Source organism: Henckelia pumila, unplaced genomic scaffold, assembly GCF_033568475.1.
Source record: "Henckelia pumila isolate YLH828 unplaced genomic scaffold, ASM3356847v2 CTG_107, whole genome shotgun sequence".
Classification (NCBI taxonomy): domain Eukaryota; kingdom Viridiplantae; phylum Streptophyta; class Magnoliopsida; order Lamiales; family Gesneriaceae; genus Henckelia; species Henckelia pumila.
This window is the reverse complement of record NW_027331759.1, coordinates 19,545-46,906: the sequence shown is the minus strand read 5'-3', so window position 1 is coordinate 46,906 and position 27,362 is coordinate 19,545. Positions and strand designations below refer to the sequence as shown.

At 38.1% G+C, this 27,362-nt stretch overlaps 3 protein-coding genes across 3 annotated transcripts; all 3 read right to left on the bottom strand.

Moving 5' to 3' along the window:
- Positions 1 to 13,429: 13,429 nt before the first annotated feature.
- LOC140870606 (uncharacterized) lies at positions 13,430 to 15,959 on the bottom strand. Its single transcript, XM_073273017.1, has 3 exons — positions 15,492 to 15,959; positions 13,614 to 15,251; positions 13,430 to 13,507 (listed from the first exon to the last, which is right to left on the bottom strand). The coding sequence occupies exons 1-3, from the start codon at positions 15,957 to 15,959 to the stop codon at positions 13,430 to 13,432; spliced, it is 2,184 nt and encodes a 727-aa protein (XP_073129118.1).
- A 63-nt stretch (positions 15,960 to 16,022) lies between these two features.
- LOC140870605 (uncharacterized) lies at positions 16,023 to 17,657 on the bottom strand. The gene is made up of 2 exons (XM_073273015.1): positions 16,787 to 17,657; positions 16,023 to 16,636 (listed from the first exon to the last, which is right to left on the bottom strand). Exons 1-2 carry the CDS (start codon positions 17,655 to 17,657, stop codon positions 16,023 to 16,025), a joined length of 1,485 nt encoding a protein of 494 aa, XP_073129116.1.
- Positions 17,658 to 18,614: 957 nt separating this feature from the next.
- Positions 18,615 to 21,179, bottom strand: LOC140870604 (putative late blight resistance protein homolog R1B-16). Its single transcript, XM_073273014.1, has one exon. It carries the CDS (start codon positions 21,177 to 21,179, stop codon positions 18,615 to 18,617), a length of 2,565 nt encoding a protein of 854 aa, XP_073129115.1.
- Between the last annotated feature and the right edge of the window lie 6,183 nt (positions 21,180 to 27,362).

Sequence of the window (27,362 nt, the reverse complement as noted above, 5' to 3'; positions counted from 1 at the left end):
AGAGAGCATTCCTGTTGTGGATGAATTTCCAGATGTGTTTCCTGATGAGATTCCGGGTTTTCCTCCTGCTAGGGAAGTCGAGTTTGGCATAGAGTTGATGCCGGGTACTTCGCCTATTTCTAGAGCACCGTATCGTCTGGCTCCGTCAGAGATGCGTGAGTTAAAGAATCAGCTACAGGATCTTTTGGACAAGGGGTACATTCGTCCTAGTGTATCTCCTTGGGGAGCTCCTGTTCTCTTCGTGAAGAAGAAGGATGGGTCGATGCGGCTGTGCATTGACTACCGGCAGCTGAATCGAGTGACTGTGAAGAACAAGTATCCGTTGCCTCGTGTTGATGACTTGTTTGACCAGCTGCAGGGCACATCAATTTACTCCAAGATTGACTTGAGATCTGGGTATCATCAGTTGAGAGTCCGTGATCAGGACGTAGCCAAGACTGCATTCCGTACTCGCTATGGTCATTACGAGTTCCTAGTGATGCCATTTGGTTTGACTAATGCGCCGGCTATATTCATGGATCTGATGAACCGTGTCTTCAGGGAGTATTAGGACAAGTTTGTCGTGGTCTTCATTGACGACATCCTGGTTTATTTGCGTAATACGGAAGAGCATGTTTCTCACTTGCGGTTGGTACTGCAGACTCTTCGAGATGAGCAATTGTACGCCAAGCTGAGCAAGTGTGAGTTCTGGACGGATAGAGTGGTTTTTCTTGGCCATATCATATCCAGGGAGGGAATTTCTGTTGACCCAAGCAAGATTGAAGCGGTACTTAATTGGTCGCGTCCGACGACAGTTGCTGAGATCCGTAGTTTTCTGGGTCTAGCAGGGTATTATCGTCGCTTCATTCTGAACTTCTCTCAGTTAGCTCGACCGTTGACGCAGCTTACCCGTAAGGGTGTGGATTTTGAGTGGTCCTCCGAGTGTGAGGAGAATTTCCGTGAGCTTCGACGGCGGTTGACTTCTGCGCCGGTGTTAGCATTACCGTCAGGATCTGGAGGGTATGTAGTTTACACGGATGCTTCTCTTCAGGGGTTAGGTTGTGTCCTGACTCAGAATGGGCATGTGATCGCATACGCTTCTAGACAGCTGAAGCTTCACGAGGACAACTACCCAGTCCATGATTTGGAGTTAGCAGCCATTGTGTTCGCTTTGAAGATCTGGCGTCATTATCTGTATGGCGAGAAATTTGAGATCTTCACCGACCATAAGAGTCTCAAGTATTTGTTCACTCAGGCAGAATTGAACATGAGACAGAGACGTTGGATGGACTTGCTTAAGGACTATGATTGCGAGATTAAGTACCATCCGGGAACTGCTAATCTCACCGCTGATGCTTTGAGTCGCAAGGTGCGACTATCCGCACTTCAGACTTGTTCGATGTCTAGTGCGATCAGTGACTGTTGTACTTCAGGTTTTACCTTCAAGCATAAGAAAGGTATGCAGAGTATCCAGATGTTTGCGATATTATCTGAGCCAGCCTTGTATTCACGGATCCGAGATGCTCAGATGTCTGATTCAAAGACCCAGCGTTTAGCTCGTCTAGCTAACGAGGGTAGCTCGTCTGGATTTCATTATCAGTCAGATGGATTTCTGTGTTTGTCTGGTAGGCTTGTGATTCCGCAGGATGAAGAGTTGCGAGAGGAGATTTTGTCTCAGGCGCATCGCACTAAGTTGAGTATTCATCCTGGGAGCAGCAAGATGTACAAGGATCTACGTACTCGTTTCTGGTGGAAGGGAATGAAACGCAGTGTTTATCAGTTTGTTTCGAGATGTTTGGTGTGTCAACAGGTCAAGGCAGAGCACCGACGACCTGGAGGATTGCTTCACAGTCTGCCTATTCCTGAATGGAAATGGGAGTTTATCACTATGGACTTTGTGACCCATTTGCCGGTATCCCCGAGGAACTGTGATGCTATCTGGGTGGTGGTGGACCGACTCACCAAGTCAGCGCATTTCATTGCCTATAGCCGAGAGTACTCTGTGGATCGCATGGCACGGATGTACATTCAGGAGATCGTCCGACTTCATGGAGTTCCTGTGAGCATTGTCAGTGATCGGGACCCCAGGTTTACTTCTAGATTCTGGGGGAGTGTTCAGCGTGCGATGGGTACTACTATCAGTTTGAGTACAGCCTATCATCCGGAGACTGATGGTCAGTCAGAGCGCACTATCCGTACGTTAGAGGATATGCTTAGAGCGTGCGTCATGGATTTTGGTTCAGCCTGGCAGGATCATTTGCCGTTGATCGAGTTCGCTTACAACAACAGCTATCACACTAGTATTGGGATGGCACCTTTTGAGGCGTTGTATGGGCGACGTTGTCATACTCCACTCTTCTGGGAAGAAGTGTGGGAGAGACAGGCTGAGGGACCGAAGTTTATCCAGCAGGCGATAGACATTGTTGATATGATCAAGAAACGAATTAGGACTGCACAGGATCGTCAGGCCAGCTATGCTAATATCAAGCGTAGGCCTTTGCAGTTCGAGGTCGGGGAGAAAGTGTTTCTGAGAGTGTCACCTTTCCGCAAGATTATCAGATTTGGCCTTAAGGGCAAGTTGTCTCCCAGATTTATCGGTCCGTTTGAGATCTTGGAGAGTATTGGCGATTTGGCTTATCGACTAGCTTTGCCACCGCATCTGTCCAGTATTCACGACGTGTTCCACGTATCTTTGTTGCGACGGTATGTGGCGGATGAATCTCATATTCTGCAGCGGTCTGAGGTTCAGGTAGACAAGGATTTGACTTATGTTGAGAAACCTCTTCGTATCCTGAATTATAAGGATAAGTTCTTACGGAACAAAGTCATTCATTTGGTTTTAGTTCAGTGGCAGCGCCGAGGCACTGAGGAAGCTACTTGGGATATTGAGGACAGGATGCGTAAAGACCATCCTGAGTTGTTTTGATTTTATTCTTTAAGTTGTATTCAGTTGCAAACTCTGTAAACGTTTGATTTGAATAAAGAATGTTTCTGATTTCTGTATTTGCATTCGGTACTTAAGATCTGTTTTCGAGGACGAAATATCTTAAGTGGGGGAGAATGTAGTAGCCCGTACCCTAATTGAGTAATTAAAGGATTAATTCTAATTAATTGAATTGGGTATCGGACGGATCGGAAGCTCCGAAGGCACGATCGAAAGCTCCGAACAGGATCGGAAGCTCCGATGAGCGATCGGAAGCACCGATGTTATTACGTCAGGCATGACGTGTGGTTGGATCGGAAGCTCCGATCAGGACCGGAGGCTCCGATCACCCCTATCCGGAGTCAACAAGTGATATTTTGACACGTGGCAGATCAGGATCTTCGGGAGCTCCGATGGCAGGATCGGACGTTCCGATTGTAAGAGTGGGTGCCCAGTGAGCCAACTGTGTGGCTATGGGCTTTGATGACTCTTTGTATAAACAATCTTTTGTTTAATATTATTTACACTTTTATGGCAATGACTTTATATTACTTCATATTGTTATATTGTGATATACTATTGTTGTTTTGATAAAGACCTTGAATATACTATAGTGTATGTAAGATGTGGTAGAACATGGAGATGTCTATCATGAAATACATCTTATAGTCACTGTATATTCTAAAAACCGTTCCTAGTCGATTGAGCCGTCCGATAATAAGGATAAGGATCGCTCGAGTTTGAGACTAGCATTTGCGATGCGGAGTACCACGTTTCATTGGTAGGGAACATGGAGATGTTCGAAGCATGCAAATGGATATTCATAGGATGAATAATCGAACTACCCTATCCGGACTTTCCAAGTGGTTATCACTTATCGAGTGGATAAAGTCCGCGGTTTTGGTTGTACACCATTAGTCCTTACGACTTGAAACATCATGGAGACTCTATATGCTAGTGCTGTGCTTTGACTCGTTTACCGACTCTATGGGGGTCATCAGGTGTCGAGATTGGGTACAGTTACGACACATATAGGAGTCAATGCATTGTTGTCAAGGATTCACCACATACTTGCGAGTGTGGATATCCTATGCGATCTGAGGAGATATTAGTGTGACAAATCTCTGGCCAGAGTACTTGATGTGATTTAAGAAATGGTTTCTTAGTAGCACATGCGATGTCACTAATTTGATCTTCAAGATGTATTGCATAGTTATCGAATCTTGAGCGACTCTCGATATACCAATGGTTGTTGATTCGATCGGGATATTTGGATGAAGGGACCGTACTGTACACTAACCAAAATCTACTGGTTCTTGTAGGCACTATCAGTGATACCTAGGGAATCATGGGGCGATGTTGCTAGGCGCTTTACCATGATTCGTTGGGCAAGTCGGAAATTGTTGTTCCGAGTCACAAGGAGTTGTGAGCCCACGGCTAGCTGTATCCCTGAACCATTGAGGGTCACACAGTGTAATGGAGTTTTAATCCCCGTTGAGATAGTTAAATTTAAAGAGTTAAATTTAATGAACTAAGGAGTTGGACTTCTTAAATAAGAGTAAGGGAGTAGGATTTCCTAAAATGACATTGGGATGGACATTTTTGGAAACCACTGAATTTGGATTCAGGAAAATTTATTTTGACTTTAAAATGTGCAGAAATGGTTTCTGTGCACATTGGTAAAATCGGTTTATCAATCGGAGTCACGATGAATTTTATATTAATTTCTGAACGAGCGGGCTTTGCTTGTCGGGCCCTAGCTTATGACTAATGGGCCCTAAGGTGTTAGTGGCCTGCATTATAAATAAGTTATTGCAGTACAGAAATTAGACAGAACAGGTCATTATTTTTTAGAGCAAAATTTCGAACCCTAGCCCCTCTCTCATAAAGTTTCGGCCGAACACTCCCACTCTGTCAGAGAAAATTTCGGTCTGTGATTTTGAATCGCAGTCAGGAATAACGAATCAGATTCGTTTAATCTCTTCGCAGAAAACTTCTGATAGATTTTCTAGTGCAATCTATCAGAGGGATTTAAACCCCATTCGTGGACCTGATTGAAGGAGTTCATCAGTTCCTGGGAGATACAAGAAGCGCAGAGAAATCTGTGTGGTGTCCAATAATCTCGCTTCGAGATTGAAGGTAAAATTTAATTAATTGTTATTTGAATTTTACACACACAATAATTTAATCGTTGAATGGTTGATACCCACACCATGGAATTGTTCCATGATAAAATTTTTAAACTTCCGCTGCACCGGGTATCAATCGTGATTGATCTGACCGCCAGTTTTTTCCAACAGTGGTATCAGAGCCAGGTTGCTCAGATCAAACGATTAAATTAATCGATTGTACAAAATTTTTGAATCTCGGTTTTTGGAAAACAAAATAAATATTTTTAAATAAAAAAAAAAAATTTTTTCGGGGCAAAACCCGGGCAGCGATTGGATCGCTGCCCGGTGGGGCAGCAATTGTTGCTGCCCCGGGCGGCGCACGGCGCCGCCCAAAGGGGGCGCACGGCGCCGCCCAGGACGGCGACCGTCGCCGCCCAGCGCAGCGCTGGGCGCTGCGCAGGGCAGCAATTGTTGCTGCCCTAAGGGGGCAGCCGGGCTGCCCCCGGCCCGCGCCCCGGGTGCGGGCCGGCCCGGGAGTGTCCCGGGCGGCCCGCGGTAAAATTTATATTTTTATTAAAAATTAATTTTAATATGTTAAAATTTTATTTTTGGTCCGGTCAAAAATTGTTTTTGATTGGTTCACGAGATTTCGGATCGAATTGTTCGAGTCCGTAAATTTTAAAATTGATTTTGGATAAATTTGAATTTTTGGAAAATTTTAATGTTTTATCCGTAAATTGAATTTTGAAATCAATTATTTTGGTACAATTGATGATAAGATATGATCTTATGATATATTGAGTAAAATATGATTTTATTTGTAAAATTGGATTTTATAGATAAAATATGATTTTATTTGATATAGAGATAAAATATGATTTTATATGTGAAATGAGATTTTATATATAAAATATGATTTTATCTTGTTTAAATTTGAATTGCCACTGCATGTTATCCAATAAATTAATTTTGAATTAAATGTTATTGGATAAGGATGATCGATTGCCATGACCAATTTTGTAGGTGTATGTTAGGAATTTACATTTTGTTTTTATTGTTGTTGGTTTTATTAATGGGCCTGGTTTATGGCCCGATATGAATGTCATATGTAATAAAAGTGGGCTTGGTTTATAGCCCGTTCCCACCCCTAAAAATGTATCCCCTACTTGTCATTGTTATTTATTGTAAATGCATTAGATTTAGTGGGAGATCAAGATTTGAAGATGGTGGGCCCAGCAGACAATAAAGACTGAAGAAATGTAAATTGGAAGCACATGTAATAGGATTGCATTGCATACTGCATATTACCTAGGATTGGACTAAGACCCGTGATTGGCAACCACGGGTCAATTAGAAATGGAATCGATCATCCTATATAATATTTGATATTATGATTGTATGCATGTTTAGACATAATTGCGTGAATCCGGCAAGCATGCAATAAATTAAATATGATGAGACAAATATTTTTATAATTAAAAATCCCTCATTTTAAATATGATTTAAAATTTATATCAAGATAAATAAAGGAAATTTAAATTTGTTTAAATGTTCTCACCTTCCATCAACGGTCAATGTATGTGATGCTACCCGCGGATACGGTCCGGCTCATATTATTGGGGGGGCCCGTCCGTCGGAAAGCTGTACATTGGATCGACAAATGTTGTAAGTTGGGTGGAACTCCCATGGGATCGGCTCATATTATTGGGGGATCCACATGGCGACCGTCCATCACAACTTAATATTGATGGGTCATCTTGACATGTCACTTTAAACGGCGTCATATTATTGGGCCCTTATTGGACATGAGGTAAACACATGGGGGTTGCTTTGGAAGCAATTGGGCTCTACCTTTTGAGAATTATGGTTGGCTGATATTATTCGGGACCATAAGTTTGTCAATTGGACTCCATGTTCTCACTAAGGAAAAAGTTTCCCGTTTTCACTAGAGGGTGGTGAAATCGTTAAAATAGTGGGAGTGAGATTCATAAAATAAAATTCGCCAATTTTATGTCTTAGTAAATTATTTAAACAATCATCGATAATTGTCTGTTTTATCTCAGTAATCCACATGTTTCTGTTCTCCAACAAAACAAACTTATTGACGCAAACAATACAGAATGATTCCATAAGTTAAGATTGTCCTAAGTTCGGAAAAAGATTTTCTAAGTGTTAGAAAAGACTTCTCCGAAAACAGCCCCGGCTGATGTAACTGCCGAAAGGTTGGCCGAATTAGAGAAATGGTTGGACCATGATCTCAAGGCCAAATGTTACATGCAAAATTGGACAAGTCTAAACAAGTTTGCCATCACTGCAAGAAACCCGGTAATTGGAAACGTAACTGCAAGGAATACCCCAAGCAGTTGCGAACTGCAAAGGGTATGTTTTACATTGAAATAAATGTTTTTCTTAATACTACTTCTTGGGTATTGGATACCAGATATAGATCTCATATTTGCAATGAGTTGCAAATGATGATAAGAAGTAATAGGCTAAGGATGGGTGAGACCCAGTCAAGGCTCGGGAATGGTTCCAGAGTTAAATCCATAGCTATGGGAAATATTTATTTAAATTTTGCAGAACGGTTTTAAGTTACTTTTTAAGAGATGTTTTATTTGTTCCAGATTTAATTAAAAATATTATTTCTATTTCTATGCTTGATAGAGATGGTTATTCTTGCAATTTTGTGAATGGGATTTGCAATATTTACAAGAATGAATGTTTAATTGGAAATGGACAACTTGAAAACGATCTATACAACTTAAAACTAAAAGACGTTCCAGTGAATTATGTTGATAAACCGGCGACAACAAACAAAAGGAAAATCGATAGTCAAAACCCGGCAAACCTTTGGCATGCTAGGCTAGGTCATATTTCCTCAAGGAGGATGAACAAGCTAGTGGGAGAGGGCATGTTTGATATGTCTGATATCAACTCTCTACCTACTTGTGAATCCTGCCTAAAAGGAAAAATGACTAAATCTCTTTTTAAGGGGAAACCTGAGCGTAGTCAGAATCTGTTGGATTTGATCCATACAGATGTTTGTGGTCCATTTAGAGTAGGGACTCAACATGGCCACACCTACTTCATTACCTTTACTGATGATTATTCAAGGTATGGGTATTTATATTTAATGAAATATAAGTCTGAAGCATTTGAAAAGTTCAAAGAATTCAAGGCTGAAGTAGAAAACAAGCTAGGTAAAAGTATTAAAGCACTTCGATCGGATCGAGGTGGAGAATACTTGAGTACCGAGTTTTTGGACTATCTGAAAGAGAGTGGGATTCTCTCTCAGTGGACTCCTCCTATGACACCACAGCTTAATGGTGTATCGGAGCGTCGTAATCGAACTTTGTTGGACATGGCTCGATCTATGATGAGCTTCACTGAGCTTCCACCTTCGTTTTGGGGCTATGCGCTTGAAACGGCGGTATTGTTGTTGAACAACGTCCACACTAAAGCAGTGGACAAAACACCATACGAGTTATGGAATGGCAAAGCTCCTAAGTATTCGTACTTGAGGATTTGGGGATGTCCTGCTTACGTGAAGCGGACAGTGGGAGATAAGTTGGATAGTCGATCCAGCTTATGTTATTTTGTAGGGTATCCGAAGAATTCAATCGGATATTATTTCTATTATCCTGCTGAAACAAAGGTGTTTGTTTCTAGGAATGCCACCTTCTTGGAGAAGGAGTTCTTATTGGATAAGAAAGGCGAGATGATGGAACTCGAAGAAGTTTGAGAAGAACCCGAAATACAAAATAACGATCCTACACCTCAGGAACCATTGCTGGACACGCCTGCACCTAGAAGATCCGAAAGGACTTCTAGACCTCCAGTTCGATATGGTCTTCTTCTTGAAGGGGATCAAGATGAACCCGACATTGGATGTGATCCAAGAAACTTCAAGGAAGCAATTTCTGATGCGGATTCAAATTTATGGCTTGAAGCTATGCAGTCAGAATTGGATTCGATGCATACAAACCAAGTTTGGTCTTTAGTAGATCCTCCCAATGGAATTGTTCCAATAGGGTGTAAATGGATCCACAAAAGAAAGCTTGGGCCTGATGGTAAGGTATTGACCTACAAGGCGCAATTGGTGGCGAAAGGTTATACTCAAAGGCAAGGAGTTGACTATGATGAAACCTTTTCACCAGTTGCTATGTTCAAGTCCATAAGAATCCTTATTGCCATAGCTGCATGGTATGACTATGAGATATGGCAAATGGATGTGAAGACTGCTTTTCTTAATGGAGACATTAAGGAAGAAATCTATATGAAGCAGCCTGAGGGGTACACATCCATGGGAAGCGAGCATAAGGTATGCAAGCTTCAGAGATCAATTTATGGTCTAAAACAAGCATCAAGAAGTTGGAACCAGAAATTTGATGAAACAATTAAAGATTTTGGTTTCATCAAGAACCCGGAGGAACCTTGCGTGTACAAGAAAGTAGTTAAGGATGCGGTGACATTCTTAGTACTTTATGTTGATGACATCCTACTCATTGGGAATGATGTAGGGATGTTGCAGTCAACAAAGATATGGTTATCAGGTAGATTTTCGATGAAGGATTTGGGAGAGGCATCCTACATTCTTGGGATACAGATCTATAGAGATAGGTCTAAGAGAATGATAGGACTCACTCAATCAACCTACATCGATACCATATTGAAACGGTTTTCAATGGATGGGTCCAAAAGAGGACATCTACCCATGTGTCATGGAGTTTCTCTATCCAAGTCTATGTGTCCCAAGACTGATGAAGAGATAGAGAATATGACACATGTACCATATGCGTCAGCTATAGGTAGTATCATGTATGGGATGATATCTACCAGACCGGATGTAGCATTTGCTCTGAGTGTCACGAGCAGATATCAGTCTAATCCTGGTCAAATGCATTGGAAAGCCGTGAAGGACATTCTTAAGTACTTGCGAAGGACTAAGAATATGTTCATGGTTTATGGAGGACGAGAACTCAAATTGGAAGGCTATACCGACTCTAGCTTCCAAAGTGATGTGGATGACTCGAAGTCAACCTCTGGATTTGTGTTCATGCTCAATGGCGGTGCTGTCTCTTGGAAGAGTTCCAAGCAGGACACCACAGCGGATTCCACCACTGAGGCTGAATACATTGCAGCATCAGCTGCTGCTAAAGAGGCCGTTTGGATGAGGAAGTTCGTCCAAGAGTTGGGCGTCATTCCTGAATTTGTTGGTCCAGTCCCGGTGTACTGTGACAACACGGGTGCCGTTGCTCAAGCAAAGGAACCAAGGTCTCATCAAAGATCCAAACACGTACTGAGGAAATACCACATAATCCGGGAGATTGTGGAAAGAGGAGACATCATTGTCGAACGAGTGGCCTCTGCAGACAATATCGCTGATCCGCTTACTAAGCCCTTGCCAGGACCATTGTTTGACAAACATCGCGAAGCAATGGGTCTACGTAGTATGACTAGTTGGCTATAGGGAAAGTGGGAGATTGTAAGAGTGGGTGCCCAGTGAGCCAACTGTGTGGCTATGGGCTTTGATGACTCTTTGTATAAACAATCTTTTGTTTAATATTATTTACACTTTTATGGCAATGACTTTATATTACTTCATATTGTTATATTGTGATATACTATTGTTGTTTTGATAAAGACCTTGAATATACTATAGTGTATGTAAGATGTGGTAGAACATGGAGATGTCTATCATGAAATACATCTTATAGTCACTGTATATTCTAAAAACCGTTCCTAGTCGATTGAGCCGTCCGATAATAAGGATAAGGATCGCTCGAGTTTGAGACTAGCATTTGCGATGCGGAGTACCACGTTTCATTGGTAGGGAACATGGAGATGTTCGAAGCATGCAAATGGATATTCATAGGATGAATAATCGAACTACCCTATCCGGACTTTCCAAGTGGTTATCACTTATCGAGTGGATAAAGTCCGCGGTTTTGGTTGTACACCATTAGTCCTTACGACTTGAAACATCATGGAGACTCTATATGCTAGTGCTGTGCTTTGACTCGTTTACCGACTCTATGGGGGTCATCAGGTGTCGAGATTGGGTACAGTTACGACACATATAGGAGTCAATGCATTGTTGTCAAGGATTCACCACATACTTGCGAGTGTGGATATCCTATGCGATCTGAGGAGATATTAGTGTGACAAATCTCTGGCCAGAGTACTTGATGTGATTTAAGAAATGGTTTCTTAGTAGCACATGCGATGTCACTAATTTGATCTTCAAGATGTATTGCATAGTTATCGAATCTTGAGCGACTCTCGATATACCAATGGTTGTTGATTCGATCGGGATATTTGGATGAAGGGACCGTACTGTACACTAACCAAAATCTACTGGTTCTTGTAGGCACTATCAGTGATACCTAGGGAATCATGGGGCGATGTTGCTAGGCGCTTTACCATGATTCGTTGGGCAAGTCGGAAATTGTTGTTCCGAGTCACAAGGAGTTGTGAGCCCACGGCTAGATGTATCCCTGAACCATTGAGGGTCACACAGTGTAATGGAGTTTTAATCCCCGTTGAGATAGTTAAATTTAAAGAGTTAAATTTAATGAACTAAGGAGTTGGACTTCTTAAATAAGAGTAAGGGAGTAGGATTTCCTAAAATGACATTGGGATGGACATTTTTGGAAACCACTGAATTTGGATTCAGGAAAATTTATTTTGACTTTAAAATGTGCAGAAATGGTTTCTGTGCACATTGGTAAAATCGGTTTATCAATCGGAGTCACGATGAATTTTATATTAATTTCTGAACGAGCGGGCTTTGCTTGTCGGGCCCTAGCTTATGACTAATGGGCCCTAAGGTGTTAGTGGCCTGCATTATAAATAAGTTATTGCAGTACAGAAATTAGACAGAACAGGTCATTATTTTTTAGAGCAAAATTTCGAACCCTAGCCCCTCTCTCATAAAGTTTCGGCCGAACACTCCCACTCTGTCAGAGAAAATTTCGGTCTGTGATTTTGAATCGCAGTCAGGAATAACGAATCAGATTCGTTTAATCTCTTCGCAGAAAACTTCTGATAGATTTTCTAGTGCAATCTATCAGAGGGATTTAAACCCCATTCGTGGACCTGATTGAAGGAGTTCATCAGTTCCTGGGAGATACAAGAAGCGCAGAGAAATCTGTGTGGTGTCCAATAATCTCGCTTCGAGATTGAAGGTAAAATTTAATTAATTGTTATTTGAATTTTACACACACAATAATTTAATCGTTGAATGGTTGATACCCACACCATGGAATTGTTCCATGATAAAATTTTTAAACTTCCGCTGCACCGGGTATCAATCGTGATTGATCTGACCGCCAGTTTTTTCCAACACCGATCGGGGTTCGGACGTTCCGATCAAGGATCGGAAGTTCCGATCGTTGTCTATAAATAGAAGGCCGAGACTTCACTTTCAATTGCCAATTCCGAGTTCTCCTTTCCTTTCTAGCCCTTTTGGAGCTGTTCTAGTCTTCTTAGGCTTGGTCCGGAGGTCGGCGAGGCGTTCGGTAGTCGTAGCGGAGTTGTGCCCAAGTTCTGGAGGCATCGACATCAAAGGGCTAACGACGGACGAAGGTATAGCTTTTGCTCCCTATAAATATTTAGGAGTATGCAATAGCTTAGTTAAGGCTTTTAGAGCACTTTAATGATAGTAGTATCATTTGGCAGTGTAGAGCAGACTATAGGCGTGGACCTAGAGTTGGTAGAGCTTGCACTGTTTTGAGGTACGAAAGTACTGTTCGAGATATCCTGACTGAGTATGCATGTATTATATGACTGCATGATTTATATGCCATGATATTATGCTGCATTCATTTGCATCTTGCTGTATCTCCTTCGAGATGTCTGTAGTAGGGTTGTACCCTATCCTGTTAGTGGATGGACTTCCATCGATTTGGGGCCGGCGTTTCCACGGTTATCTCGGTATGGGAGCCACCTCCTGAAGCGACGGCACAACGTGCTACATACCAGGGCCCGGTCTGTCTCTGTTATCTGATCCTTGACCTCGAGTCTATAGGGAGTTCACTTTGCATGCATGTATACTCATACTCTCGCACTGAGCGTTTTATGCTCACGTCTCGTACTCTGTATTTTCTGGACACCCTATTCCATGGGGCAGGTTTGCGATTGGACGAGGAGGGTGGATCCAGGAGGGGCTAGTCAGCGGTTGGCCGGCTGGAGCTTCGCTTAGGTTTTATTACTGTTGTTTGGATTTATACAGCTATTCGATTTGGTTGTATATTATGGGATAATTACAGATTCCTTTACTTGGGATTGTATAATGTTATTTGGATTCCGCAGTTTTATTCTGATATCTGTTTAATTAAGTTAATTGCATGCATAAGTTCTGTTTAGTAGGTGATCCGGGTAAGGGTCACTACAGGGCAAGCAGCCACCACTGCCTTCATGTATTCTGCAGGTCTCCACTGTAGGTTAGCGTGTCTTTGGCAATTATAGCACGAATGAACCAGATCTGAGGAGTCTTTGCGCATAGTAGGCCAAAAGAAACCAGCAAAAAGAGCTTTGCGAGCTAGGGCAAGACTGCCCAGGTGACTTTCGCAAGACCCTTCATGAATTTCTCGTAATACGTAATTTGCCTCGTCAGGGCCTAAACACTTTAACAAGGGCTGAGAGAAAGATCTCTTGAACAAAATTTGATCGATCATGACGAAGCGAAGAGCCCTTCTTTTTACTTCCTTGGCCTTTTTGTTATCATTTGGTAATTCCTTCTTAGTCAGATATGTGTGTATGTCATATCTCCAATACCCTTCTGGTACTTGAGTTAGCATATAATCAAGAGTTTCCAACTGAGACACAAGTTCCCGACCTGCAACAATGGGATCAGGCCGATCATTCAATGCACTAGCTAGGCGAGCCAAATGGTCGGCCTTGATGTTCTCAGCTCGGGAGATGAGCTCTAAATTCAGCTCGGTGAATCCTTCCTTAGCTGTGTCTAATGCCTTAGCATATTTCCTCATTTTATCATCTTTGATCTCGAACTTTCCGTTGCTCTGCTGAATAGCTAGTTGGGAATCGAAATATAGAGTAGCCCGGGAGATACCCAAATTCCGTGCTGCCTTAAGTCCGAGTAGCAATGCCTCATATTCTTCTTCATTGTTAGAGGCTCTGAAGTCCAATCTGATTGATATATTAGTTTCTTCACCCCAAGGTGAGATGATCACGATTCCAGCTCCGCTCCCTGACTGACATGATGACCCATCTACAAAAATCTTCCATAGCTCTTCTTGTTCTAGCTGGACTGTCTCTGCCAAGAAGTCAGCCAGGGCTTGAGCTTTTATAGCTGTTCGAGGTTCAAACTTGAGATTGTACTCACTCAATTCTGTGATCCATCTGACCAGTCTACCTGATGCATCTGGATTAGTTGCAATTTTTCCCAGGACGCTATTTGTGAGCACGGTGATGGGATGTGACAGGAAGTAAGGCCGTAATTTTCTTGCGGTGATTACCAGAGCTAAGGTAAGTTTTTCTTGGGTTAAATAATTGAGCTCGGCTCCCTTCAAGACATGACTCACAAAATAAACAGGCTGATGATTTGCCCCGTCCTTCCTGACCAGGACTGAACTGGCTGCTCGGGGTGTGACTGCCAGATATAGGAACAACTCTTCCCCTGGAATAGGCTTATTCAGCACGGGCAATTGTTTTAAATAGGTCTTCAAATCCTGGAATGCCTTCTCACTTTCCTCATTCCATTCGAAATTTTTGGTCTTTCGCAGTGCCTTGAAGAAGGATAAACTTTTATCTGCAGATCTGCTTATAAATCGGGCTAATGCGGTAATTCTTCCTGTCAGCCTTTGTACTTCCTGTACATTTCTGGGCGAGCTCATAGAAATGATAGCTTGGAATTTTTCAGGATTTGCCTCAATTCCCCTTCTCGTAACCATATAACCTAGGAATTTACCAGCTCGGACTCCAAAAGTACACTTGCTAGGGTTTAGCTTCAATTGATAATTTCTCAATGTCTGGAATGTTTGAGCCAGGTCGGTGATGAACTGGTCTGCAGTTCGGGTTTTGATCAGGATATCATCAACGTATACCTCAATGTTTTTCCCAATTTGTTGCTCGAACACTTTGTCCATTAGTCTCTGATATGTTGCCCCGGCATTTTTGAGTCCAAACGGCATGACCACATAGCAATAAGTTCCAGTTGATGTGACAAAACTCACTTTGTCTTTGTCCTCTTTTGCCAAGGGAATTTGGTGATATCCCTGATAAGCATCCAAAAAACTGAGTAATTCATGCCCTGCAGTCGAATCAACCAGCTGATCAATTCTAGGTAGGGGGTAACAATCTTTAGGGCATGCTTTATTCAAATCTCAAAAATCTACACACATGCGCCATTTTCCCGTAGACTTTGGAACTAGGACTATGTTGGACAACCAGGTCGGGAAGTGGATTTCTTCAATGTGCCCCGCCTTGAGTAACTCGTCCACCTACTCCTTTATTACTGCATCCTTTTCAGGACCTAAGTGTCGTTTCTTTTGAATAATAGGGCGATAACCTTTTATCACATTGAGCTTGTGTTCTGATATTTCCCGACGGACCCCTACCAGGTCTGAAACTGACCATGCAAAGACGTCTTTATTTTTTTGCAAGCATTCCAGCAGTGTTCGCTTCAACTCTGTTTCCAGGGTTCGAGCAATTTTTACTACCCCGAAAGGAGGGGAGATTATTACTTCTTCAGTTTCTTCTTCAGTGGTGACAGATGTGTCTTCTATCAAGTTGATTTTTTCCATGCCAAAAATTCCAGGTCGGTCGACGTTATCAGTCCTGGCTACTTTTTGCTCTATTCTGACCTCCTCCACATAACACTTGCGCGAAATAACTTGATCACCTTGCACCTCCCCAACCTCATTACCCACTGGGAATTTCATTTTCTGATGCAGAGCTGATGCCACAGCCATGAAAGTGGTCATGGCAGGTCTGCCTAGTATAGCATTATAAGCGGATGGGGCGTCCACTATAATGAAACATACAATTCAAGTTTTGCGAGTGTTGTTTTTTCCAAGAGTTAAGGGTAGGTGGACTAATCCAACAGGTCGGATGGCATGACCCGTGAAACCAAAGAGTGATGTTACCACAGGCTCCATCTTGTACTGTCCCAAATCCATTTGATTTATTGCTTCTTGGAATAAAACATTGACTGAACTGCCTGAATCCACGAATATCCGAGCTACGTCATAGTTTGCGACTGTGGCCCTTATTACCAGCGCATCGTTATGGTTGCTGGAAACCCCTTTCAAATCTTTTGGACCAAAGGAGAGGGTCGGGCCAGTATGGAAGATTTGATTCCCAATCTCCATATTTATTAATTTTCTACTGCTAGTTTTCCTAGCTCGATTGAAATCTCCGTCAGTAGGGCCTCCAGAAATCATGTTTATAATTCCTCTAGCAGGCGGAGCTGGTCTTTGATGAGCTCGGTCATCGTCGGGCTGGCCCTGATTCGGGTGATTGAAATCTTCATGGGGAGGAGCAGTCCTGGCTCTTTGCCTCGGTCTTTCTTGCTGTCTCTTGTTCGGGCGATATCCCTCTTGACGGGTCAATATATTTTTTAATTCAGCATGTTGTTGTATTATTCTTTCAATCTCTTGATCTAATTGACGACAGTTCTCAGTAATATGCCCATACTCATTATGAAAGTGACAATATTTATCTGATTCCCTGTTCCGAGGTCCCTTCTCAGTCCATGGAGGCCTTTGTGTGAGCTTCCGATCATCACAAATTTGGAGGGCTCAGACTTTACTCATGCGCAAGGGAGTGAAAGAGCTGAATTCTCCCAACAGCGCAGGTCGAAATGGTTGTCCCATTCCTGTCCCATTGCTCGGAACCCTATTGCCCTTTGGACTTTTTGGTCGCTCCCTCTTCACAGCTGCTCGTGAGACCTGAATCTCTTCCATGTTGACATATTTCTCAGCTCGGGCAAGTAATTCCTCATACGTCTCCGGCAGCCTTTTTATTAAAGATTTAAGAAAATCTTTTGTATCCAGCCCTTGCATGAATGCGCTGATGAGCAGGTCTGGGGTAGCCATGGGTACCTCGAGAGCCAAGGCACTAAACCTTCGAATGTATGCCCTCAAATTTTCATGTTCCCGTTGTTTGATTGCAAAGAGACTGAAAGTAGTGGTAGGATGCTTTTTGCTACTAGCAAAGTGATGCAAAAAGGATTTGCTAAAATCCTTGAATTCCTTGATCTCCCCAGCGCATAACGTATTGAACCATTGCTGGGCTGGTCCTATGAGAGTAGTAAGGAAAGCCCTACACTTGATCGGATCCGAATATTTATGCAGCAGAGCTGCATTCTCGAAGCGTGCTAAATGTTCCTCTGGATCGCCTTTACTATCGTACTCCCCAACGTGGGGAAATTTAAATTGTTTGGGAAGGTCAGCGTCCAATATCTCCTGAGTAAAAGGAATGTTTCTGATTGTGGTAGCTAGGTACCCGGCCTGCTTCTTCCTGAGCTGCTCCATTTCTTCCTTCAATTTTTTGATCTCCTCGAGGTGGGCATTATGATCGGGGTGCAGAATATTTGCCTCATCCCTCTCTGCCAAAGCCCTCTGAACAGCCTGAGCTATTAACAACTCTAAATTAGGATGATTTCCATTCTGATCAGCCATCGAAACTCTTTTTCTTCAAATTCCCACAGACGGCGCCAATTGATGATGTCGGAATTTTACCTCGGGTTCGGTCTGGTAGAATGGATCCTCCAATTTCTTTATGGAGCAGGTCGGGTCGGGTACCACCAAGTTCTGCACAAGCAACAACTAGGTCAAGGGGTGCCGAAAGTGTTTTCGGCGTGACCCCTCCGATGCCTAAGTCAGTGTCTTGAAGGCAAAGGGTATGATTAATACGAAAACTGAGAGATATGAGTGCGTGAATAATGAAAACAACCATAACAGTACCTGTATTTATAGGAAAAAATAGAATAAGTTACCTAGTAGAATTATAACATATCCTGGACTAGGACTCTTCATCCATTGGACCCTTCTTAAGTTTATCTCTATCTTGTGAATATTTGAGAAGATCCATACTTATCTCACATGTATCAGAGTCTCACTCGAATTATAAAAAAGATGCGTACGGCATACTAGGCCCAGCCCTGGTCGGCCCATAAATACCAGTCCTGGTCATATCTAGCAGACTCATTATAAACGGGCTCGGGTTAAAATATTTTCTCGGGGTAACAGTATTCTTGATTTTCTCTTCATGTTCTTGGTTAGCAAAGCATGGACAAGAAAAGTCGATTCATTGTAATGCTTTGATGCACCTTGTGATTGATTAAAGTGGAAGAGCTTTGGGCCAAAGTGGATGTAGGATAATTCATATCCGAACCACTAGAAATCAGCGTGTCAATTTTCTTTTGATTGCATGTTATTCGATTGCCGATTGTCTTGTTTTTCGAATCGTGTTCATGATATATTGAAAGAGCTGGAATCTTGTTGGTATGATATATCTATGATCGTGTTGTTCAGTGAATGTTGTTGACTATATATTATCAAGATTTCTTCAACATGAAATCTTACTTTGTACACGTGATGACGTGAATGTTGAAGTTTGCAACTTTAATCATCCTCTTATTTTCGTGTAATTATGACTTGAAAGCCTTCATTTCCATAGCTCTCTTGTGCCTCAGCTATTTGCTCTGCCCACTCGTTGGTAGAATCGCTACAAGAATCTACTCCAATTGTTCTAAGTGTTGGGAGTTCACCAAAGTCTTCAGGAAATTCCTCCAGATTTAATCTTCGAATGAACAGGCTCTCCAGGGCAGGAAAGTGTGTCTTGTCTGCTTGCCAATGTAGTAACTCACCCCTGCCGATTATCAGCTTTTTCAATTCAAGAAATTCCTCATCTTCCAGACGCCACATATGGCCTTCAAACGTGCAGTTATGTAGCCCAAGCTCCTCCAGTTTAGGCAAAGAAGACGCAATTGTCATATCAGGCAAATGGCAGCCAATTAAAGTTAACTTTTTGAGAGAGACTGGGAAGCTGAGGTGATTCAAAGACATTGTACCCATTGACTCCAAACTTAGTGTCTCGAGCTTTTGCAAGTGGACGAGATTGCTAAGGTTGAAGACCGCAATATCCCATCGTGGGAATAGAGGAGAGTAAAAAACTTTTAACATATTCAGATTTGGAGCTCTTCTATAAACATCCTCTCCACACCAAAAATTTAGAACACCAACGAGATTCTGCAGATTTTCCAGAATATGAGGATCATGTCGCCCGTCCTTGGGATAATCAAGAGGAAGAGGATCACATAGAAAAACCATATTGGAAAACAGATGTCTGAGGTGTGGCAAGTCCCAGATTTCCGACGGTAGCGTAATTAGATTGTCAGGGCTACTCATAACAATCAAACTCTGCAGGAACAAAAACAAGGGTAACGAATGAGTCCTCATTGAATTAAAATTCCGACGGTCTAGAAAGGATAGCCGTAGCTGCCTAGTTTCTTCCTCCGCCTGCGAGAGTTCTTCAACCACTTCCAACCCATCCCACACTACTAGACGTGAAGCATACACATTAGTAGTAGAGCGTATTTGTAATGCTTGTCTCAGTATACCAAGGGCTTGCGTGGTTGCTACGTTTCGTTTATCTATGGCAGAAAGAAATTTTTCTTCTTCAACTTGCTTCAGACATATTTCCCCAATGAAATCATGCATACCCAAAATTTTTACTTGGCCGATACTCCCAATTTCAAGAACAAAAATAAGGTTCCTTTCAATAAGATCTGTTATGTACCCATCGGCAACCTCTTCCAAAGTTTTATCTCTTATTGGTTTTACAAAACCCTCTCCAACCAACAACCAAGCGATTTCAGGTAACATGGACCGGTGGCGATATTTGGAAATAACGGCTATGTAGAGGAAGCATGGTTTCAAATGAATCGGCAAATTTTTATAACTCAGTTTTAATATCTCCATGCAATTCCCTTCATCCCCTGAGCTAATAATGGATTTCAAATTTTCCATAGTATCTTCCCAGACCTCTCTTGTCTTGTTAGACTTTGCAAGAAATCCACCTATTGCCACAATTGCTAGAGGAAGTCCTCTACATTTTATCGCCATATCCTTTCCTAATTCTTCGAGTTCAGAAGTGCACTCTTCTTTCCCAAATACCTTGTCTCGCAACAGCATCCAACTTCGATCATAGTCTAAAAGTTCCATTTCAAAAGACACAAGAGAGTGTAATTGCCTAGCTACATTTAATTCCCTTGTTGTTATAATAATCCGACTTCCATTACGGTTATCGGGAAGGAACGCACGTATCTTATCCCAAGCCTCAATATTCCATAAATCATCCACCACGATCAAATACATCCTCTCAAATAAGATTTTGTATAGTCGATCACCCAACTCATGATACTCACTCAGATCACTCTCTTGGTTTCTTTTGAACAATTCTTCATGCAACTGATCATCACCTGGAACACCCTCTTGTTTGCTTCGATCGATCTCTGACAGCATTTCCAAAATAATTTGCCGTACACTATAATTTTGAGATACCGTAGCCCAAGCACGAATATCAAAGTATTGCGCAGTGTAGGCATTTTTGTAGACATTTTTAGCTAGAGTCGTCTTACCGATGCCTCCCATTCCAACAATCGCTATGATTTCGCGATTTGATTGATCTCCGGTTAGAGTATCGATTATTTCATTAATCAACTTCTCATCAGAACCCACCAGAGTATTGTGGTCACTGGGAGCTAACCTTGACGAACCAGCAGGCGAAGAATCTATCAGTGGCCGAGCTTCCTCCAAAGTCCTAGTAGTCTCTTTGATCCTCACCACTTCCGTCTCCATCAAATCCTCCATCTCTTCTATAAGGTTCTGGATATATTCAGAGAAGCCAGAGGAGCTCTCCGCCTCTTGACCTTTAGACCGTGCTAGAATTTGATCCAACACATGGTAGTCAATGACGTTGTCCGCTGCGCGAGCCATGTCTGCAATTCGACTCCCCAATGCAGCCATTTCTTCATGGCCTCTGTGCGAATAATCTTCAAGAAATTCTTGAAGGGAACGGACCTTTTGTAGCAGGGACTCGATCTGTATTATGTTCATATGTAGCTGTTGGGAAGGCTGCAAGATCGTCTCTAAAGTATGCATCAGAGACATTAGAGCTGCATAAGCCCACGTCGCCATCTACGAAGCTTGAATTTTCAGTAGCTTCTAAAACAGAAAACTAGAAATCAAGAATCCATCTTCGAATCTAATGCACGAAAACAGATAAAAGTGCAATCAAAATCATCAGACAAAAATATTTTTGCCAATGGAATAGATACTCACATATGACTTAGTTAATTAAAGCCGTTTTATTTTAACCAATGCAACAGTTGACTTTGCTTCCTTGGTTTCAATATGATTTGAACCATTAAGCAACAGCAAAAGATGACATGACTAGCATTTTTTAACTATCAATTTGTGCAAATAGATATTATTTGTTTATGCTTTTATTTCTCAATGAACATGATTTGGTCTGAGAGTTGAATTTGCTACAACAATGTTGTTACTCACGTATGAGGTTGTACAATATTTTAGTTAAACCAGAACAATCGAACAAATCAATCTAACTTGATAATTGTTGGTTCTATAATTTCGGTAAATAGCCTGATTATTAAATTTATGAAAATATATAATTGGTAATTGATCTATTTATTTGGTTTTATTTTCTTGAAACCAAATACATGAGAAAGATTAGATTATTTCGATTCAAGCATTTTGGTTTAGTGAATAATTCATTCAGTTATATATATATACTAACTAGGAAGGTGCACGTGCGATGCACGTGATGAACCTAGAATTTGTTGAACAATTTCGAAAATTATAAAGGAATTTGATTGAAATCCAAGGGACGTTTATACCCTATATCTTTTAAGAAATATTTCTTTATGAAATTCTCTCTCAAGATATAATGGAGAAAATGTTCTATTATAGAACAAAACAAAACCGAAAAAATAAGACACTCTTTGAATCTGATGATGCCAACATATATATAGAAATTAAGAAACGATCCCGAACAGTTATAACTCTTCATCAAACAACACATCTTTCTAGGTTGATCCCCGTATTTTCGCAGTGATGATCATTATTCGTTATCAAAAATTAAATTTCTGAAAATATTAAATAAATTTCTGAAAATATTCTAACATAATTATATATACGTTTATTAATGTCTAGTAAATATTACAGATATCTAATCAATAATAGTCATAGATATTGTTTTCAAACTAAACAAACGGATATAAAACCAAAAACTGAAAAACCATAATGTTCATTATATTTATTATCATGGGCGGAGCCCACCCCAGAGCCCAGTCTAATTTTTTTTTTTTTTTTTATGTTTTTCGATTAGTATTAATATTTATATATGTGAACTTTTAGGCTCAACAATGATCTCAACCCAGATTAAATTTTTATTTATCCCATATTTTGTTCCAACTTATTTTTTAAATATATTTATATAGATTTGGTTCAGCTTGTTTTTTGAAATATATTTGTGGTCTTTGATTCACAAAATTATTTTTGAAAGAAAATAAAAGCAGATGATGAAAAACACATTCACTTCTTCAAATCATTTTCCAATTCAGGTTTCTTCTTGTCGTTCTAAAATATCAATTTTTATCTTTATTTTTGTGTTATTTAAATTTAAATTATATTTTCTTGATTACATTGATGTGTGCACTTGTGGGTTTCTTAGAAATAATTATGAAGTAAATTTATGATATTTTTTTAAAATTATTTCTTTTAGTTTCTAAAATTTTTTATAGATTTTTTACATTTTTCATTGAAAAAAGGAAAATAATGTGTGTTTTCGAGTTATTTACTGAATTACTGGTAGAATTTATAAATACTATTTATTTCATTTAGTAAATGGAAATAGAAATTTTTTAATTTTAAAGTTTATTAGATTCTTTTATCATAAATGAGGTATTTTTTGAGCAGTTCACGTGTAAATATTTTCCGTGTGTTTACTTTAAACATCATTTTTTTTTTATGTGTAAATTGTAGTATATAGATTTAAGATTAATATTTTTTTAGGAAAAATTACTTTTTTGATCCTGTATGTTTGTCAATTTGCGATTTCAATCTTTTATATTTTCAGATTTCAGTTTTAGTCTGCTATCTTTATTTTTTTTGGCAATTTTAGTCTTTTTTTTCTGACGTGGCGCTAACGTGGCACTAATTCAGTGTTGTTGTGGAGCTGACGTATACAATTTCACGTAAGCATTTTCGAATAAAAAAACAAAAATTGCTAAAAATCGAAATATGCAGGACTAAAACTGAAATATGAAAACATAGAGGACCAAAATCACAAAGTGACAAACATACATGACCAAATTTATAGTTTTTCCAATATTTGTTATATTATTTATGCAAACATGATATTTTTTACAGCCCTCAAGATTTTTTTAAAGTCAGTCACTTGAAAAATTATATCTTAAGTAGTTTATGCTTTTTTTCATGTCAATATGTAATTTAATAGTTACCATTAAACATTTTGCAACTATTTATTGACTATAATCTAGTGTTATATTATATTTTAAGTCATTATTTTTTTTACCGGATCAATCAGCTCAAGGTTAAATATATTTTTTCTGGCTACTCTTCTGGGTAACTATAAGCATTGTTTGTTAAGTTTTCAAAACTAAACATAAGGGAAATAACCTCAAAAACCGAAAATACGAAAAATTTACAATTTTAGTTTTGTAAGTTAATCTATTTTGGCTTTTAGTTATGTGACTTGTCAAAGTTTAGTTTTTATCTAATAACTTCTAGTTTCTATAGAATATGGTTGAATCCGGTAGTTTCCTGCATAGCACTTGTGTTGAGAATAAAATTTAGATTACACACATTAAAATTCATTAAGGTAAAAAGAAATGAGAAAAATAATTAAAGAAAAATTATCCTAAAAAATCTAAATAGAAGGGAAAAATTTATTTGGTGTTCCCTTTATTTTTGTATGGAAAATTTGCATTTTTATCCCTTAAGTTTGTCACTTTGTGATAAATAAATTAGTTAATTGAATAGTCACATAAATAAATAATTAAAAAAACATATTAATTATGTAGTTTAGTAACGAATGATAGCCATGTAAATACACAAATCAAACTCACAGATTTATAGATGTAATATATGTAAGTTAATCTATTTTGACTTTTAGTTATGTAACTTGTCAAAGTTTAGTTTTTATCTATAGAATATGGTTGAAACCGGTAATTTTCTGGATAGCAACTGCGTTGAGAATAAAATTTAGATTACACACATTAAAATTCATCAAGGTAAAGAGAAATGAGAAAAATAAAGCAAAATTACCCTAAAAACATCAAAATGGAAGGGAAAATTTAATTTGGTGTTCCCTTATTTTTGTATGGAAAAATTTGTATTTTTTATCCCTTAAGTTTGTCAAGTTGTGATAAATAAATGAGTTAATTGAATAGTCATATAAATAAATAATTTAAAAAATATATTAATTATGTACTAATTAGCCATGAAGAGTAGCCATGTAAATTCGCATACCATTTAATTAGTTAATTGAATAGTCACATAAATAAATAATTAAAAAACATATTAATTATGTAATAGTTAGTAATGAAGAAGCCATGTAAATTCGCATACCATTTAATTAGTTAATTAGTTAATTGAATAGTCACATAAATAAATAATTAAAAAAACATATTAATTATGTAGTAGTTAGTAATGAAGGGTATTCATGTAAATTCACAAATCAAACTAACATATTTATATATGTAATATAATATAATATTTATATGTGTAATATATATTAATTATGTGGTAATTAATAATGAAGGGTAGCCATGTAAATTCAAAATCAAACTCACATATTTAGTTAATTAGTTAATTGAATAGTCACATAAATAAATAATTAAAAAATATATTAATTATGTAGTAATTAGTAATGAAGGGTAACCATGTAAATTCACAAATCAAACTCACATATTTATAATAGTAATAGATGTTACTCTGAATGTTGATGTAGATAAAAGTTTAATTTGAACGAATAGTTTGGGATTGAATTCCATACTACAGTTTTATTCATATCATTGGCACATGTAACTGCATAAATAAATTCACCATTATAATTCCATGCTAAAGAAAATTTAATTTGCACTTTTCATGAGCTAATTGAGCTTTAAAAGGAGTCTCTAGGTTTATTCCATGATTCTCATTGAAAAAGGATTTCGAGCTCCAAGAAAGTTATTTTCTAACAAAAAACCTACATAATTTCTTACATTTTTTTTAAAATTATGGCGTAAAACTCACGGCCGTTAATTTGTTACTTTTTCTTGCGTATTTGCTATATTATTTCGAGTTCGTGACAAAAAAAGGTGGTGAATCCAGGGGCGGACCCACCATAGGGCGAAGGTGGGCCACGGCCCGACCAAAAATTTTAAAATATATTAATATTTTCCCCATTAAATGAAAGAAAATACGATGTGGCTTCCTGGATAGACATTTTTTTATAAACTTTGAAGACTCGGGTTCGAATCTTTGTACAAACTATTTTTGCCCTTTTACGGCTTTACCTATTTTATTAAAAAATGTAAATTATTGTTTCAAAAACTATATATATCTATGAAAAAAATATAGTTTTAGTCCTTATACTTTCACATCAAAACATTTTTTGTCCTTAAACATTTCAAAGTAACACTTTTAGTCCTTAAACTTTACAAATTGCAACATAATTAGTCCTTATAGTTTTTTTTTTATGATTAAATATATTTTTGTGAATAATTTATTATATTTTTAAATTATAGAGACCTAAATAAAATAAACAAGAAAAATAAAGATCATAAATAATCACATATCTACAACATAAACATTTGTTAGTAACATATTTTTTCTTTTTTATAATTTTATTATATGTAAATAAAATTTATTATGGTTTTTTTATTTTAACAAAAAATATCTACTTTAGAATATGGAGTTTTTGCATAAAAATCATCAAATATAATTTTAAAATTAAAATATCCTATAAATATTTTAATAAGAACATTTTTTAATGTGTTTTCTAATAATTTTTTAAAATAAAACTTATTCAATATCTTTCATACTAAATAAATGATTTGATATTAAATATGATTAATTATTTACTTTTATTTAATAATGAGATACGAACTAGATAAATTTTCTTAAAATATCAAATATAAATATGTAATATATATAATTATGTTCGTAAATATTAAACATTAATAATAAATTACAAAAAATAAAAAAATACATATGGTAGAAAAACTAATCTTGAAACTCTAATTTTAATTTTAGTTTTTAATTTTTTTTTCAATTTGAATATAAAGATAAAACATAAAATATTTCTTAAAAAATAGAATTTCATTTACTACTTTTATATTTTATCTTTTCACAATATTTTATTATTAATTTTATTCATTTTTAGTCCCTAAAATTTAATAATATCATAAATTAGTCCTCACAAATATATTTTAACTATAAAATAAATGACAATGACTAATTTTGTTACAATTTTTAAAGTTTAAGGACTAAAAGTGTTGTGTTGAAATGTTTAGAGACCAAAAATGTTTTGATATGAAAGTATAAGGACTAAATATGTATTTTTTCATATATCTATTTATATAATAAAAAAGTGCAAACTAATAAAAAATGGGTTATTCATAAAGTGAAAATCCATATTCTTGTAATAATTTATCTAAATTATTTATTTAATTAAAATTTTAAAACTTTTTCTCTATTATTATATAGAATAAAAAATTACAATCTAATAAAAAAAAATCTACTCATCATGAAAAGTGAAAATCCATGTTTTTCTATTTTTCTTATTCTAAATTTCCTATAAAATCATATAAAATACGAGATTTCAAACTAATAAAAAAATGAGATATTCATCGTGAAAAGTGAAAATCATTATATTTTTCTCTAAATATAAAATAAAAATTCAAACTAATAAAAATAAAATGAATATTCATCGTGAAAAGTGAAAACTCATATTCTTATAATTTTCTCCTTCTAAATCTAAAGATTTAGAAAAGCCCCACCCGCTTGCACGACTACACCAAATTTCTCAATTCTCACAAGATTTTTTAATGCTAATTTTGGGCATTTTCGATATTGTGATATGCCGATATATACATGTTTTCTGCTAAATTTATTTGATTGAGTTAATTTAGATTTTGTTCAATTAATATTTTGGATTGAATTTAATTTTTTTTTTTATCATTATTAGTTGCATTCTGATTTGAATGATTTTTTATATTATATTATATTATATATGTATATTAATCAACCGTAAGAAAATTTTAATTTCTAATATATTAATATTTTCCACTCTTC